This window comes from Sylvia atricapilla, chromosome 7 (assembly GCF_009819655.1).
Source record: "Sylvia atricapilla isolate bSylAtr1 chromosome 7, bSylAtr1.pri, whole genome shotgun sequence".
Taxonomy (NCBI): domain Eukaryota; kingdom Metazoa; phylum Chordata; class Aves; order Passeriformes; family Sylviidae; genus Sylvia; species Sylvia atricapilla.
In genome coordinates, this window is record NC_089146.1 from 2,049,771 (window position 1) to 2,065,184 (window position 15,414).

The 15,414-nt window shown below is 47.1% G+C and overlaps 2 protein-coding genes across 2 annotated transcripts in view; both read left to right on the forward strand.

Moving 5' to 3' along the window:
• The first annotated feature begins 2,943 nt into the window (after positions 1–2,943).
• On the forward strand, positions 2,944–9,462 carry COPS8 (COP9 signalosome subunit 8). The gene is made up of 8 exons (XM_066322385.1): positions 2,944–3,073; positions 3,899–3,969; positions 4,702–4,750; positions 4,913–5,045; positions 5,882–5,989; positions 6,232–6,294; positions 7,444–7,485; positions 8,131–9,462. Exons 1-8 carry the CDS (start codon positions 2,996–2,998, stop codon positions 8,208–8,210), a joined length of 624 nt encoding a protein of 207 aa, XP_066178482.1. The 5' UTR covers positions 2,944–2,995; the 3' UTR covers positions 8,211–9,462.
• A 5,035-nt stretch (positions 9,463–14,497) lies between these two features.
• The window catches only part of LOC136363795 (uncharacterized), a 26,866-nt gene continuing 25,949 nt past the window's right edge, over positions 14,498–15,414 (forward strand). The window contains exons 1-3 of the mRNA XM_066323275.1: positions 14,498–14,606; positions 14,850–14,914; positions 15,019–15,351. Of these exons, the coding sequence (XP_066179372.1) occupies positions 14,498–14,606; positions 14,850–14,914; positions 15,019–15,351 (507 nt within the window). The remainder of the gene's footprint in view (positions 14,607–14,849; positions 14,915–15,018; positions 15,352–15,414) is intronic.

The window sequence follows — 15,414 nt, forward strand, 5'->3', positions numbered from 1 at the left end:
CTTGCAAAAGGGTAGGTTCTGGTTGATTCCATGCTAAGGAATTGCTTCCAGAGAGAAGCTGTTGGATTTGGGAGGCTCGGCTCAGCCCAGTGGGAAGCAACACTTCCTCGGTTGTTCCAAAATAAAAATGGAAAGCAAAACGAAATATTTTTTTAAAAGCTGAATTTCCCCCAACTAGAAAGAGTCTCTCAGATGGAAAGGACAGTGGGATGTTTGGGTGTCCAGTTTCCTTGGATTTTCAGGCAGTTTCTCTTGCAGCTAGTGCCCTCTTGAGGAAACCTCTCCTCTATTCCATTTTTACAGTTTTTTTTTCCCCCTAAACGAAATGATCTCCTGGCAGGGAGCAGGAGCACAGTCAGGGGCTGCGATTTTGCCCAGGCTCAACACAGCTAGCAGTGCTGGGGACTGGCTCATGCCTTCCCACCTGGATCCACCAGGAAGGAGGATGGCACTAGGATATGGGATTGCAGAGCCTGACGTCCCCCCAGGAGAAAGTCCTTCCCAAATCAACGTGTTCCTGGTGGCAATCCGGGATGCTCTGACCCCAGGCCTGAGGGAAGGTCCCCCACTGGCATCATCACAAGCTGCCGCCCGCTTTGCTCCCCTCCTCGCCTCCCGAAAACACGAGATAATTGGGAATGGGAGCAAAAGGTGAGGACAGTGCTCCTCTCAGATGTCCGAATGTCAAAGCGACGCTGGCACAGAGCTGGCGGCAACAAAGGGCCGTCGGGATCGATGCGGCTGGCGGGGACGGGAGCGGGATGAGAGCTTGTTTCCCGGGAAAAGTGATGCCTGAGCCGGCGGAGCAGCAGTGCCATCGCCTGGAGCCCTCCTCCAAGGAGGAATGTGCCTCGGGCGAATCCCAAAACGAACACAAACACACGTTAGTTTTGCTTTTCCACAGCCAAACCTCTCCCGGGCACAGGGACTCCATGGCAAAGGGATCAGGATTTATGCCACTTCCTTTTTTTCACTCCAAGATTGTGGAGAACACAGGAATTTTGCACCAAGGTGGTGCAGCTCTTGAGCACGGCTTGCGAAAATTCCCGCATGAAGAATAAATGGTTTGGGGAATGATTTTTAGGGCGGTGCTGGGGATGGAAAATGGTGGGATCAGGCTTTTTTCAATTAATATGGGGCAGAAGATGATGGTGTAAAGCAATTCCATTGTATCAGATAGCAAAGTTTTGCAGAAAATGAGCCCCTCAGGTTGATTTTACTCTAAAATATGAATTTACATCTCTGTCCCCAGTAATTACACAGATTTGGAGACAATCTTGCCATTTCCCATCACTTCCCATGCCTCAAACTGGGCTGCAAACATATCCAACCCCACTCCAAGCCATAAATAGGGTCACTGAGCCTAAATCTGGGGAAAGGTGGGCAGGGCTAGGGGTCCTGGTGCTGGATGGGACCAGGAGATGGGATGGGACAATCACTGGGGATGGAGAGCCACGGAAAGGCCGCAGCCAAGGGGTGGTTCCACACCTCTGAAACAGCACTTGTGCTGTTAAATGCTGGTTTAGTGTATTGTGAGCTCTTTTATAGGATAGAAGCATAGATACAGATAGTTTCTTGTGCATATATTGAAAATTTACTGGGTATATATATTGGAATTGTGTCTGGGGAGGTTTGGGCTGGATGCTGGGAAAAGGGTAAGCTCTGAACAGGTTCCCTGTGGAATGGTCACATTCCTGAGGTTGCTAGAGCTCAAGGAATGCATGGACAATGCTCTCAGGCACAGGGTGGGATTGTTGGGGTGCCTGCACAGGTCCAGGGGTCGAGCTTGATGATCCTTGTGGGTCAGCTCAGGATATTCCATGATCGTATGACCCGTCTCCAGCAGTGCTGTTTTCTCTGCCAGCAGGGGATTTCGTAGGGAACAAAGTAGCTAAACTGGGTAAAACTACTTTTAAAACCCACCAGAAACAGGCACAGAGCTGGAAAAGCACTTCCTACGCCTTGAGAATATCCCTCATGTACGTGTAATGTGCAATAAGGGATGGAGGGCGCCCGTCCCACGCACTCCGTAACACGCGACAAATACGGAGAGAAAACCTAACGTGGATCGCCGTATTGCACGCCAAGCACGCGCAGCTCTTTTTATAGCGCGGAAACTTGGCTTACTACACAGAAAATAAATTTAAAAGGGCTTTAACCATCCCCGGCCTGAAACAGCCCCGGCCGCCCCCAGCCCTCACGGGCCTTGGCCACGCCCCTGGCATTGGCCACGCCCCCAGTCCCTCACGGGCCTTGGCCACGCCCCCGGTCTTGGCCACGCCCCCAGCCCCTCACGGGCCTAGGCCACGCCCCCGATCTTGGCCACGCCCCCAGCCCCTCACGGGCCTTGGCCACGCCCCTGGCATTGGTCATGCCCCCAGTCCCTCACGGGCCTTGGCCACGCCCCTGGCATTGGTCACGCCCCCAGTCCCTCACGGGCCTTGGCCACGCCCCTGGCATTGGTCACGCCCCCAGTCCCTCACGGGCCTTGGCCACGCCCCCGGTCTTGGTCACGCCCCAGTCCCTCACGGGCCTTGGCCACGCCCCCGGTCTTGGCCACGCCCCCAGTCCCTCACGGGCCTTGGCCACGCCCCGGCATTGGTCACGCCCCCAGCCCTCACGGGCCTTGGCCACGCCCCCGGTCTTGGCCACGCCCCCAGCCCCTCACGGGCCTGGGCCACGCCGCCGATCTTGGCCACGCCCCCAGCCCCTCACGGGCCTTGGCCACGCCCCTGGCATTGGTCACGCCCCCAGCCCCTCACGGGCCTTGGCCACGCCCCCGGTCTTGGTCACGCCCCAGCCCCTCACGGGCCTTGGCCACGCCCCGGCATTGGTCACGCCCCGGCATTGCCCATACCCAGAGGATTGGTCACGCCCCCGGTCCTCCAGGATCACAAAGAGGATGGCGGAAGATGCTGGGGTGGGGACGTCTGGCGGCGGAAGTGACGTCAGAGCGCGGGCGCCTGATGTGGGCGGGCGGCGCCGTGAGGGGAAAATGCCGGTGGCGGTGATGGCCGAGAGCTCCGTTAGCTTCAGGCGGCTCCTGGAGCAGTGCGAGACGCAGGAGCTGGAGGTGCCGCGGGGCGTAGGGGTCTGCGTGTGCCCCCGTGAGGCGGGGAGGGTGCGTGGGCCTGTGTGTGAGTGGGGGAGGGTTCAGTGTTTGAGCTCGTCCCTTGGGCTCGCCAGAGAGCCCTTTAGAAACTCGCAGCCTGCGGATAAATAAGTATAATTTATTCACGTCGTCTCAGAGAAGGGTAGATTGTGTGTTTCCGTTCTTCTCATGGCTGAGAAAAGGAAAATATTGCTCAGGGAAGTGGAATCCTGAACCAGGCTTGGAGGATTACCCTTAGATCGAGTTTTATTGTGGCAGCTTTCACTGGAACCTCCCTTCATGCTGTTTTCCGTTCTGTTGTTCCTTGATAAAAGGCCTGAAGCCTTATTTGAAGTCTTTTTAGCTTGCAGGTTATTGCAGGCTTTCAGAAATTTTGCAGGGTTTTATAATCACTCGTTTGTTTCCTCCTTGTGAGATTTGTGAGCTCTGTGGAAGTGTGGCAGGAGCTGAGGCTTAGCCTGGGATTTTTGGGAGGGACAGAGAAGCTTTGCTGTGGTGGAGTGGCCTGAGCTGAAGTTCAGCTGAAGGCAGACCAAGTCGAGGTGATTTAATTTCACTTTCAACAGCTGCCACTCTCATGAGCATAAGAAGAGATTAATGGAAGATGTAGCCTTCCTTTATTCCCCCCAGAAAATTGCACAGGCCTATTCTGTGATGCGAGGGGAAAAGAAGACAAAAATCAGTCGTTTTGGAGTGTTCAGTTTACACCAAACTTGGCTTCCTGCTGCGTTCTATGTCACACCCCTCTTCTAAATCTGTAACTCAAGAATCTGTGTTTGTTTTCAGGCCCCTGGAGGAATTGCCACACCCCTGGTTTATGGCCAGCTGCTGGCTCTGTACCTGTTGCACAATGACATGTAAGTGGTTTGTCACCAGCGTGTTGGGAATGGGCTGTGTGTTTAATAAAAATGCTGTATTTACAATAATAACAACAACAACAATAATAATAATAGTCCTGACGATGATGATAATAATAATAATAATCCTGGGAGTAATCTCTTTCACCCCTTGGTCTGACAGGAAAACTGTTCTCCTTGCTCGTCCCCACCTTTTTGAACTGTGGGGAAATTTAGGAATAAAGGTCCTTAAGTAGTGAAACTGTCTCCTCTTGTGAAGTGTTAAACATTTCAGTGCTTTGTTTTGTAGCTGTTCAGGGCTGCATTTGTTTTGGGTTGGATTCAAGGCTGTTCCTTGTGTTTAAATTCCAGCAGGATAACTCTGGACCATCCATGTTAAAAATGAGGAATACTGTTGGCTTGGAGGAGCTGGATCTGCAGGAAGCAGACATTCTGGGAATTTGGTCTGGAGGGTTATTCCATGTCCCTGTGTGTACTTGATGCACTAAACTTGGGGTTTTTAGGGAGAAATTGCTTTCCCAGACTGGTGCTAAATGAGGCAATTAATGAACTGTTTGTTGTGTTGCGACAGTGTTGTCTGCTGGAGAGCAGCTCTGTTTTCCCGCTTCAGTATCCAATATTCCTTCCTAGGAAGAATCTTTTAAAGCCCTGAGGGTGTTCAGTAAAGCATCTGGGCAAACCTGGTGGTGTCTCATTTAGTGACTGAAAAGTGCTTTTGTCTTTTGTTTTTAGGAATAACGCACGTTATCTCTGGAAAAGAATCCCTCCTGCTATCAAATCTGTGAGTACTGGGCCAGATTTTACTCAGGAAATCTGCTGGTTTTGTTGCCCAGCCGTGTTCTCTGCAAAGCTGGGGGTGGAAATGGGTTTATACATATGGTCAGTGTAGAGGATTTTCTTCTGGATTAACACTGGTGTTTGGGTTTTTTTTTTGTCCCCACAGGCAAATGCTGAGCTTGGTGCAGTTTGGTCAGTGGGACAAAGGATCTGGCAGAGGGACTTCCCGGGAATCTACACAGCAATCAGTGCACATCAGTGGTCTGAGACGATCCAGCCAATCATGGAAGCACTCAGAGGTACAAGCTGAGCTTGTGTGGGGAGCAGGGAATTGCCTGAAATTATTTATGTCTGCTCCCGCACAGACAGATAAACTGTTGATTGTGAAAAATCATAAGTGGCCAGGAAAACTGTTGCCAAGTTTTTGCAGGTTTTACTACAAGGTGTTGGGTGTAAATAAAAAGCTCATTACAAAATCTTGTAGAAACAAATTTCTTTTAGTAGAATTTTGTTTCTGTATATTCTTTGACACTGGAATTTCATAAACCACATGGTTTGTTCTGTAAGAGCAAAACAAACCACTAATTACCCAGTTTCATCAGACTTCTAGCCAGACATTCAGTGAACTTGGCTTGGCATTTCAGAACCTTGTAGGACTTACAGGAAGGTTTTTCTGTGAAATGTGTTCTAGCCTGTGAAATGGTAACACGCAAATTCTTGCTCCTAGAGGGCAGTGCAGACTGCTGAAAAGAGGTGCTTTGCAATAACCAATTCTCAGTAGCTTGAGGAACAACTGCTTTTTAGGGGCCATTAATTATTAACTAATTGCTGGCATATTGTAAACAGAGAATGCCATCAGATACAGAGTTCCCTAAAGTGTTTTATGTGCTGGTGGTAGAGCCCAGGATGCTGCAGGCTGCATTTGGAGGTTCAGTGTGGGCTCTGAGGGGATTTGTCCTGGCAGAAAACAACTCGTTGTCTCTTGCTGCTGACTGTGAACTGTGAGAGGGGAGGGGGAACTCCTGCTCACTTGAAGGCTGGCAGTGATTTTTCCAAAGGTGATGGAATTGAGGAATGCTGTCAGATTTCCCAGATCTGGAGATGAGTCTCTTGTGTCCTGTGTTCCTCTCTCTAGATGCAACCAGGAGACGAGCTTTTGGACTGGTTTCCCAGGCTTACACATCAATAGTTGCAGATGATTTTGCAGCCTTTGTTGGCCTTCCTGTGGAAGAAGCTGTGAAAGGTACTTGGCATTATTCTCTGAGTAATTTTTATACTGATTTTATACTCCGAGAGCTCTAAGTGATGAGTAATAACAATGTATCTATAAATTCTGAAGCTGTTAAGTGATTGGGTGCTGATTAGAGAAAAAAAAAATCTTGGTTCTGGATAATGGTTTGATTTTTTTTTAGAAATTATTTGCCATTAATTATCATTGTTAATTCTCCCCGTCTGTATCTTACAAATGCCCAAATGCCTTTCCAGGTGTACTAGAACAGGGCTGGCAAGCAGACTTTGCAACTCGCATGGTGATGCCTAAAAAGCCAGGTAGGTGGAGCTGTTACTTCAAGAAACATTCAGCATTTTTCAGGAATTAGGTGTTAAGTTTTTAATTACAGCTTTGCACAGGATTCTGTTAGATGCTTTTTGGACACTCATGCTGCTTATGAACACGGGGCTTGTATAAAATGTGAGGAAGTACAAAGTGGTGGGTTTGAACTTAAAAGTAGTTTGGATTAAGCTACATCCTTCACATGAACTTGTTTAAACAAAAGCAGACAGGATGTGCTGGGATTGCTCCCTCTCCTCCTCTTCCTCTGGCTCTGCCTCTGTGGAACATAAATTGGATGACCTCAAATGACATGTCTTAACCTAATAAAGATGAGTGAAAAATAGACCATCTTAAACCTGAGTTTTATTTTTTCCCTTCAAGAGAATTAGAACTTCTTTAGGCAGAGATTTAGTGAATCGTTGTGTTTTGAGGAGCTCCAGTTGTTGATATAATTTCCTTTGCTTTTAAAATTTAAGCTTTCTCTTCTTTTCTTCACTTTCATGTTGTTATTAACAGAATGTCTGTTCCTGCAAAGCTTGGCCTGCAGAAATACTTGGCTTTTTTTTTTTTTTTTTTTTTTTTTTTTTTTTTTTTTTTTTCTTCTAAAGCTGTATCTGTGGCTGGCTGAGGCAGAAATAAATGTTGAGCTATAAAAACAGTATGAAAGAGCTGCTCTTAAACTGCTCTGTGCAGCTCTGGCAGAAGGAGCCAAATCACAGCATATCCAAAAGGGCAAGATCTGTTGGACTAAGAAATGACACTGTTTGTATGGGCAGAGTTTTAGGGTGTTCAGAGCCCAGGTGTTGAAATTTACCCCTAAGGGGCAGAAAGTCAACCAGAGCCCTGAGGTTTTCCATATGATCAGGTGGGGTTTTTATGAACTGGTTGAAAAATATGCAGAGCTTAAAAAATGGAAATTACTTACATGTGTGTTTTTTCCAAAAGTGTGTGCAAGAACTACTATTCAGGCAGAAGAAAGAGGCTCTTTTGAAGCAGCTAAGCCTTGGGTATTCTGCTTTTTTAGTTATGGAGTCAAGTGTGATGAATAAACAAGTTGAATTTTTAATTTGCTTTTGATCCACATTTTGTTGCATAGAACTGTTTAAAACTGTTCCACTGGGCTAATTTCGTATGTTTTTCTCCAGGTGTGCTGCAAGCTTCCTTTAACAGATTTATTCCTTCATCAGGTATTTTTGTTTACATATAATGGATTTAGCTAAACTTAGTATCACCAGCACCACTGAGTGGGAATTGACTCCTAGAGAAGTGACTGCTCTCACTGGGCCCTCCAAAATAAAAGACAACAGCCCACCCCAATCAGGTGCTATGTAAATGTGCTTCTCCCTCTGTCTTCTCACTCCCTCGTGTTTTAAGCAGGGCCTGAGATTCCTGAGGTTCCCACTTGCATAGCAGAGCTCCTGTGTGTTCTGTTGGTCTGATCACCCATTATATCTGTTTGTTCAGAGTGTTCAGAATAGCTGTTTGCAAGGAAAGGAGCAACCAGAGAGCTCCAGGAGCTTTTTTCTCAGGATACTGTCAGCTCTCATTGCTCAGACTCCAATGTGTGCAAAGAAATTCTGGAGGCTGCTGACAAGTGGGACTTGTTGCAGCTGTTTTTGTGGTTAGTAACTCTTGGACTACTGAACGGTGCAGATAACAAGAATTGTCAGCTGGAGCTGTGTGGGGAGGAGATGCAGTTAAGATCTGCCCCCAGCCGGCTGTTGAAAGTCAGATACATTTAATATTTTCTACCTTACTGTTATGATGGATGGTACTGCTGATGGATTTGCTTTCTAAATTTCATTCATGTTCCATTTGTTTTATCTTTATAGAACCTGCTCCAGTCCCACCAATTCCCAATGAACAGCAGTTGGCCAGATTGACTGACTATGTGGCTTTCCTGGAAAACTGATCATCCTGCTCCTGTGTTTAGAACAACTTGGGAATCCTCTGTACTGACAGTTTTAGATCTAAGATTTATTTTATTCCTTATCTGTTGAATGTTGCAGCGTTCCCCACTCAAAAGTGTGAAGTATCCAGTGTATGTCAGCCCCACTCCTGTTTTGCCAAAGCCCAGCTAGCAGTGAAACAATCCTTTAACTCCTGCAATATTTATTCAGTAGGTACACAGCATACACAGCAGTATTACATAGTACATTTTTTTAAATTGACTCAAAGCAGAACCTTTTTCAGGTGTGTTAGAAATGGAGAAGAAATAATTCTCTGGTGAGTACTGCAGTGCTTATGACAGATCTATTGCATGTTGAACTAGAGGACGGAGAGTGGAAGACTGCCCAGCCTGTATGTACAGAGAGAAAATATTTTGATGAAAGTGAAAGAAAACAATTTTGCAGTAACTCTTTTTGTGGCATATTTATAATTGATTCTTTTTTCTTGTTCTTTCTGGATTGTTAAATCTTGTTCTGATGTGAGAAATTTCACATCAGGCACATTTTTACCGCAGAATACTTGTTTAACAAAGACAAGTCTAGGCCTCGAGGAATATTTTTGACTTTTGGAAGGTTTTATTTGAGTGACATACAACACCAGATATTTTCCTGGGTAACCCTACATCCTGACACCTGTCACATCTTGCTCCATTTCAGTACCCTGGGCCAGGGTCTGCCTTTAAGCTTTCTGGCTTACTTTTGCCATGATGGGAGAGGAATTTCAAGGTTAGAGTAGGAGCAGAGCCCAGCTGGGAGGGGGGTGATGCATTGTGCTGCAGTGTAGTTTTGAAGAATAATTCTGTCAGAGCAGCACTCTGTTAATCTTTGAGCCGAGAGTGGATTTGGGAAGGAAACATCAGTTCTCTTGCCATTTGTGTCATGTTGGTGAAAAGGCTGTGGAGAAAGAGTGATGCTTTAAAGGGCAGTGCATGTCTCCATTCACTTCTCCCCCCCTTTCTAAAATCCTATCTAGAGGTTCCATGGAAGCTGGCAAGTGTGCCCTTGTATTGTGATTGTTTTTCCAGTGTGCACTGCCTACTGTACATTCTATTGGTGAGGGGGTGTGAGCAGGGAGGAATTGAAAACTGCTCTGCTGCCTTGAGAGCTCCCTTGATATGTAAACACTTTCTCAAAATGATTATTTATTTGAAATCCACCTAAGACTTGGATTGCTCAATTTGTCTTCAGTGATATTAAAGAACATGTTTACACTGACCTTGTGCACTTGACTTTTATTTAAATTTTCTGCAGAATAGAGGTCTGGTTTGGTGAGTTTTTAAAATTAATTCTTACTGGCCTAATTTGGATAGGGCTAGTTAAGGATTACTGCAATGTTTTATGCCTCGACAGCTTCGTGTGCAGCAATTGTATTAAAAAAAAACCACTGGTACCCTTCAGATGTCTTAAAACATTCCTTGGTGTAAAGTGTTTGAACAGCTGAGTGCAAATTTCCTTTCTGTGTTTGTATTGTGCATGTCTGCACTTGCACGTAGCACACAACCCTGCCTGAAGAAATGAAATTTAGACATAATCAAAGGATTATTATGTACTCAATTAAGAGTAATAGGAGAGGAGCAATGTGGACATTGGCAGTCTGTCTGTCTCAAATCTAGCATCAGTCTGTGTCAAATACAGTAAGTACAAGTCGATAACTTCATGATGTATGGTCTGCTGTAAAATTTAAGCTGTCTTTTAGCTTTGGGTGAGACATTAACTCCTAACTTGCCCTCAATTCCCAGCCGCTTTCTGCCATGTGCTGCTTTGGAATCCAAGCTATTTCACATGGATTTCATCCTCATTGCCCTTTTCCTGGTTTTTGGTTCACAGATACCTGTCTTCAAATGAGCAGCTTTGTGCTTCCCTATCCAGAGGCCTATCTTGGGAAACATTGGGCGAAATATTTCCTAAAGTGATATAGTCAGGCATTTGAATCCTTACCTGGCCTCACTAACCCTATGCTTTCAGCTCCACAAAGAGAAAGTATTTTTGTGCTTTTATTTGCTGTTTTAATTGAAGCAATTGGTGTGGATTTTGGAGTTCTCCCAAGTACAGTGCTGAGTGTGGGAGGGCCTTTGAGTTAAGAAACCATTATGATTCAGTTGGGAACAGAGGTTCATGAAGGATTTGGAAAAAAGGAACTCAATTTCAGTTTCAGTTTTCCATTTTATCTGCATCCCACATGTAATGGAACATTGTTTCTTGGCATTTTATTATCTTCTCCTATATGAGTCAGCAGTGCTCATTTACCCACAGCTCCAGTCTCTGTAGGGAAAGCTACCTGAGTTCCAAGGTGATTAAAATCTTGGAAACTGAAGAAAACCAGGAGAAACTGAATGGGAAGCAGAAGAGCTGAGTATCCCTCCCTGCTGAAGATGCACGTGGAAACCTGTGGGCTTTAATAACAGATCCCAATGGACTTTCCAGTATCTCATCGGAGTTGCCAGTAATGCAGTGAAGAAAATTAAAGCAGAATGTACATGGACAAAAAAAGTCTCAGCAGGCATTGCAGGAGGGCAGTTTGGATGTCACTGTAAGTCTGTGTTTCAGCCTGGGATATGTACAAGAAGACCTGTGTAACACAGTAGGGACATTTGGAAGAAGTTCTTGGGTGAGTGGTTGGTTCTCCCTGTGTCCTACCCCCTGCAGGAGTTGGCTGGACCGTCACCCAGAGAGCACGTTAGTGTGTTCTTCTCCTAGAAAGGAGTGTCTGGGCTGGCAGGCTTGGCAAAAAAGTTGGCAAACTTTTTTGGCAAACATCAGGCTTGGCAAAATATCCCAAACAAACCCAAAAGACAAGCTTTTCTGTTTAGTGTCGAGCAATTTTTTGTAATTGACCCTCAACAGACCATGTGAAGGCAAATGAGTTGCTGTTTTGTGATGGGAAGCAGATTTCCAAATGTTTTATGTTCTTGGATCATGTGAATTGAGTTCAGAAGTTTGTAACTTTATTTTTAACTACTTGTGTTGAGCAAAGGGAAGTAATGTACATCCTTGGTTTCCTGAATTTAGGGCTATTAAATGTCAGATTCTTCTGTGCCTTCACCACAAAGAACCTCGGGTTTGGAATGCCCAGGCCATGTGACACAACTGGATGTAAACAATGTCAGAGAACAGGTTAAGCTTTAGCAATCAAGATGTTCCAAATCGATTCCAAAGCAGGAAATGTGGATACCTCTCTGTTGAATGTGTTCTCATGTAATCAAAATACAAGACTGAAGGAAGGGAGGTTGTTTAGCAGTAGGAATCCAATTTGGTTTGCGATGTGAGCCTTTTGTTACACAAGGATAAATGAAAGAAACAAACTGTGCTAAATCGTGACCAGCATCTTACCTTGTCTTTAAAGCCTCTCAAAACTGATGTTAGTGTGAAAATCTGCAATGGGAATTCACATGATGAGACAAGACCGGTAGATCAGTGACTGCACCGAGATCCAGATTTGGCCTCTAATCCACAAGGAAGGACATAGTCTTGTCTCAGCTGTTTGAGATCTGATAGATATTTGAGGTATGAAATACGTTTTATTGCTTTGTCTTTTTAAGCAGCATTGAGCCTGTGCCAGGTGGCAAATACCAGCTCTGAGGGCTATCCTGAGCTTTACAAAGTGAGAGGATGATGATGACACTGTGCTTTCCTATGCTAATTGGGATCTGTGTTTAGACTGAGTTTATGAAGTAACATCTGGGACTTAAGTACCACACAAAGTAAGTCACTCCATAAGTCACACCTGCAGCAAAACAAAGGGAACTGTATTTAGTTCAAACATTTTACCGGATTCCAAGTTATGCGCGTTGCACTTTGAGCCTGGCACTGCACCTGATACAAGGTGTTGGGGGTTAGGTTTGTTCCCTTTTACTCTCAAGATTTTTTTCCTCGTAAGTTACCAAGGAGATTAAGTCTCAATACTTAAGACTATTTAACAAAAAACAAAGGGGTGGTCAAAGCTTGGAGGGAGACATAACGTGAATTTTGAGGCAGGTAAAGGACAGAGCTTGAGGCAGCTTGGCACTCTGTTTTTCGGAATTTGGGGAGAGAGAACGGCTGGGTTGCTTCTCGCGGCTGGAAGAGTTCACTTTCTCTGGAGGAGTCCAGTCCTGGGAAATGTACCATCATCTGCTCGCCCTGGAATTCTGAGCTTCTCTGCCGCCCTTTGAGAGCTGGGCCAGCCCTGCCCTGCTGTCGTGGTTTGGTCAGCACCACTCCTCTTGCTACAGCGTGACTCTGCATCTCCCTGCCCTGCCGGACCGACACCCTGCCAGTCCAGCTACCAGCCCAGGACTCTTCTACTGTTTCCAGCTTGGTGCTCTGAGGATCCTACAAAGGCACCGAGACCAAACTGCCCTGGGTTTTTGCAAAGCAAAGCCCTCAAGGTATTTGGTACTGTTTCTGTTATCAATGCTGTAGTTGGTTTTGGTTTTTGTTGGTTTTTTGTTTTTGTTTTTTTTTTGTTTGTTTGTTTGTTTGTTTTGTTTGCTTTGTTATACATACTAGTAAAGACCTGCTATTTCTATTTCCAAAATCTTTTGTCTAAAGGCTTTTAACTGCAAATTTATAATTAGGAAAAAAAAAAGGGGAAGGGGGGCCTGGTAGTTTACATTCTCCATTCCAAGGGAAACTCCAGCTTTCCCTGGCAGATACCTCTCTTCCCAAACCAAGACACAAGGCAAATGAAGTACTCAGCCTGCCTTGACCTTAAGAGAGTTAATACCTGGAAATAACTGGCACCTTTAGTATTTATACTTTTTAAAAATTAGTTGGCTGCATAAATATTTATTACTTCCAGGTATTTAATACTTAATGCTATTTCTGTGGCAAATCACTACAGTGAATAGGTTCAGCCTTGATCTGATGGGTAAGCAGTGCTGAAGAAGTAGCAGATGCTGAATAAAAGTAGAGACTCATGTGGCTGAGGTTCAGAGGTCGAGGGAAGCCCTTTTGTGTCTGCTGAGAAGACGGCCCAGTTCACAGCCTCAGGCTTTAGTCCTAGAAGATCCTGCTTTGCTCTTGCTGGAGGCCATCGCCTACCAATGCATGGCCCTCTGTTGTTTGTGGATCGAATCTGATGGACCTGTGGCAAGAAGTCTGTCCCAGGTCCATCACACAGCAGAACAGGGCAGGACATGTCTGCTTCCAGCACTTGTCTTGGCTACTTCTTCAGGGTGCTGGCACCATCATCAGAGACAGAGAACAGCTTCTCCTCCCAGAGTTAGCCCTGTCCTCTGCACTTGCCCATGTGTCTGCCTTGATGGGGACCTCCCTCTTTGTGGCCATCCATTACCATGCTCAACAGGGATGCAATTGTGTTTAGACATGAGCTGCCACAGCCAGACACACAGAACTAGAGTGTAGAATATCAGAGGCTGGACTGATGTTAATTTTTCCAGAAAGCAAGAAGAACAGGCAAAAGAACATTAGGAAACTTAACACTGTCTCTGCAGGAGATCGACACTAGTGTTGCCCAACCACATGTGGGGGTGGCAAATTTGCATCAGTGGGGACTCTGCCACAGCTGCAGTTTTCAGTGTTCCCCTGGCCCCAGGGGTCAGAGCAGCACTCGTGCCCTGGCCCACACATTCCTTGTCTGTGTCACACCCACAGTTTTAGGGTGGCCACCAGGTGGGACGTGTCCCAAGGAGGCCGTGCCAGCTTCTGTGCAAGGCCCCGTGCCCTTCCTGCTGCGGCTGTGTCGGCAGCCCTGGGGGCTCCTTCTGCTGCCCTGAGCCCGCAGAGCAGGGCAGCGTTTGCCCATGGTGTGAGCCGTTCCAAAAGATCCTGTCCCAGGGCCGTCTTAGACACTTGGGGCGAGGGATTCCTTCCAACCTGGGCCACTTTGGCTGGGCTGGGAGCAGCCCCAGGGTTGGTGGTGCTGTGTCTAAGGGCCCTTTGTGACACGGTGCAGCAGCATAGTCACCATGGCATGGAACGGCACAGGGGGTCCAAGGACCCTTTGTGACACGTGGTGACATAGGAGCTGGCGATGACACAGCCACACCACAGTGCCTGGAGCACGCGACGGGACAGGACAGGATAGAGCGGTGTCGTGAGGAGCCCCCCCCACAGCACACTCGTTCCTGTCTGATCCGGAGCTTTTCTGAGGCATTATTCCTACAGGTGATGTCGAGGGCAGACCACAGGACTTGGTGACCTGTGGCCTACCTGAGGCTTCTCTTTTGCAGGTGTCTTCAAGAACTTGTTGAGTCAGAGCTCTTCTGAGTCATCTCTCTAGAAGGCACCCTCAACGCCACCCTGTGGCATGGCCGGCAGATTCCTTGGCCTCTTCAAAGTCTTCAGGGGGAAAAAGAAGGAAGACCCTGGAGCACAACAGCCTGAAGAGCCAGAGCAGTTCCAGCCACTGGAGGACGGTGAGTGGCAGAACTGGGACACAGGGCTGCTGGCTGTAGCCAGCTTGGCCCCATCCTTTCCCACCTGCTGTGGACATGCCCGGGGACAGGACAGAAGAGGGGCTGGGGCTGAACCTCGCAGTGCCCTTGCTGCATCCCCTGGGGCATCCTGGGGCTGTCCCAGCCTGGGGAGTGCAGGGCTGGGCCATGTTCTCCGGCATCTCCCACAGCCCCTCAGCTCTGGCTGCTCTCGCTCTTTGCCAGATGCAGCCACAGACCGCACACAAGAGCAGAAGCCTGCCCGTGGCCTTTTCCGCAGGACACTGAAGGTACCTGCAGCCATCCCCGCCTGGGCTGGGCCTGCTGTCACTGCTCAGCCGAGCACCACGCTTGGAGGATTCCATGGAACATCCCTGACTTTGTTCTCCTGCAGATGTTCACAAAATTCATCCGCATTCGACATCGAAAGACCAGCACCACTGCACCTGAGGGCACAGCCAAGCTTAACTCCAGGCTGACCAAGTTCCCAGCAGAGCCTGGTGTCCGCACAAATTTGACTGTGCGCTCAGAAAAATTTAACATGGCAGTGAATGATCACAGGGCAAAGGCTGTTGTCATGGAAATGAATGAGGGCATGGCCATCACAAACAGTCACAGCAGAATGACTCAAGGCCTTGCAAATACTGACACCACACCAACTCCAACCATGATTCATGCCTCCACTATGGATTTTTTTGAGGAGAGTGCCGTTTCTCCTCAGCACCAGGTAAACAGCCTTGGGCCAGGGCTGGAGGCCTCCCAGGATTGTGTGTCCCCTCAAGCCACTGGG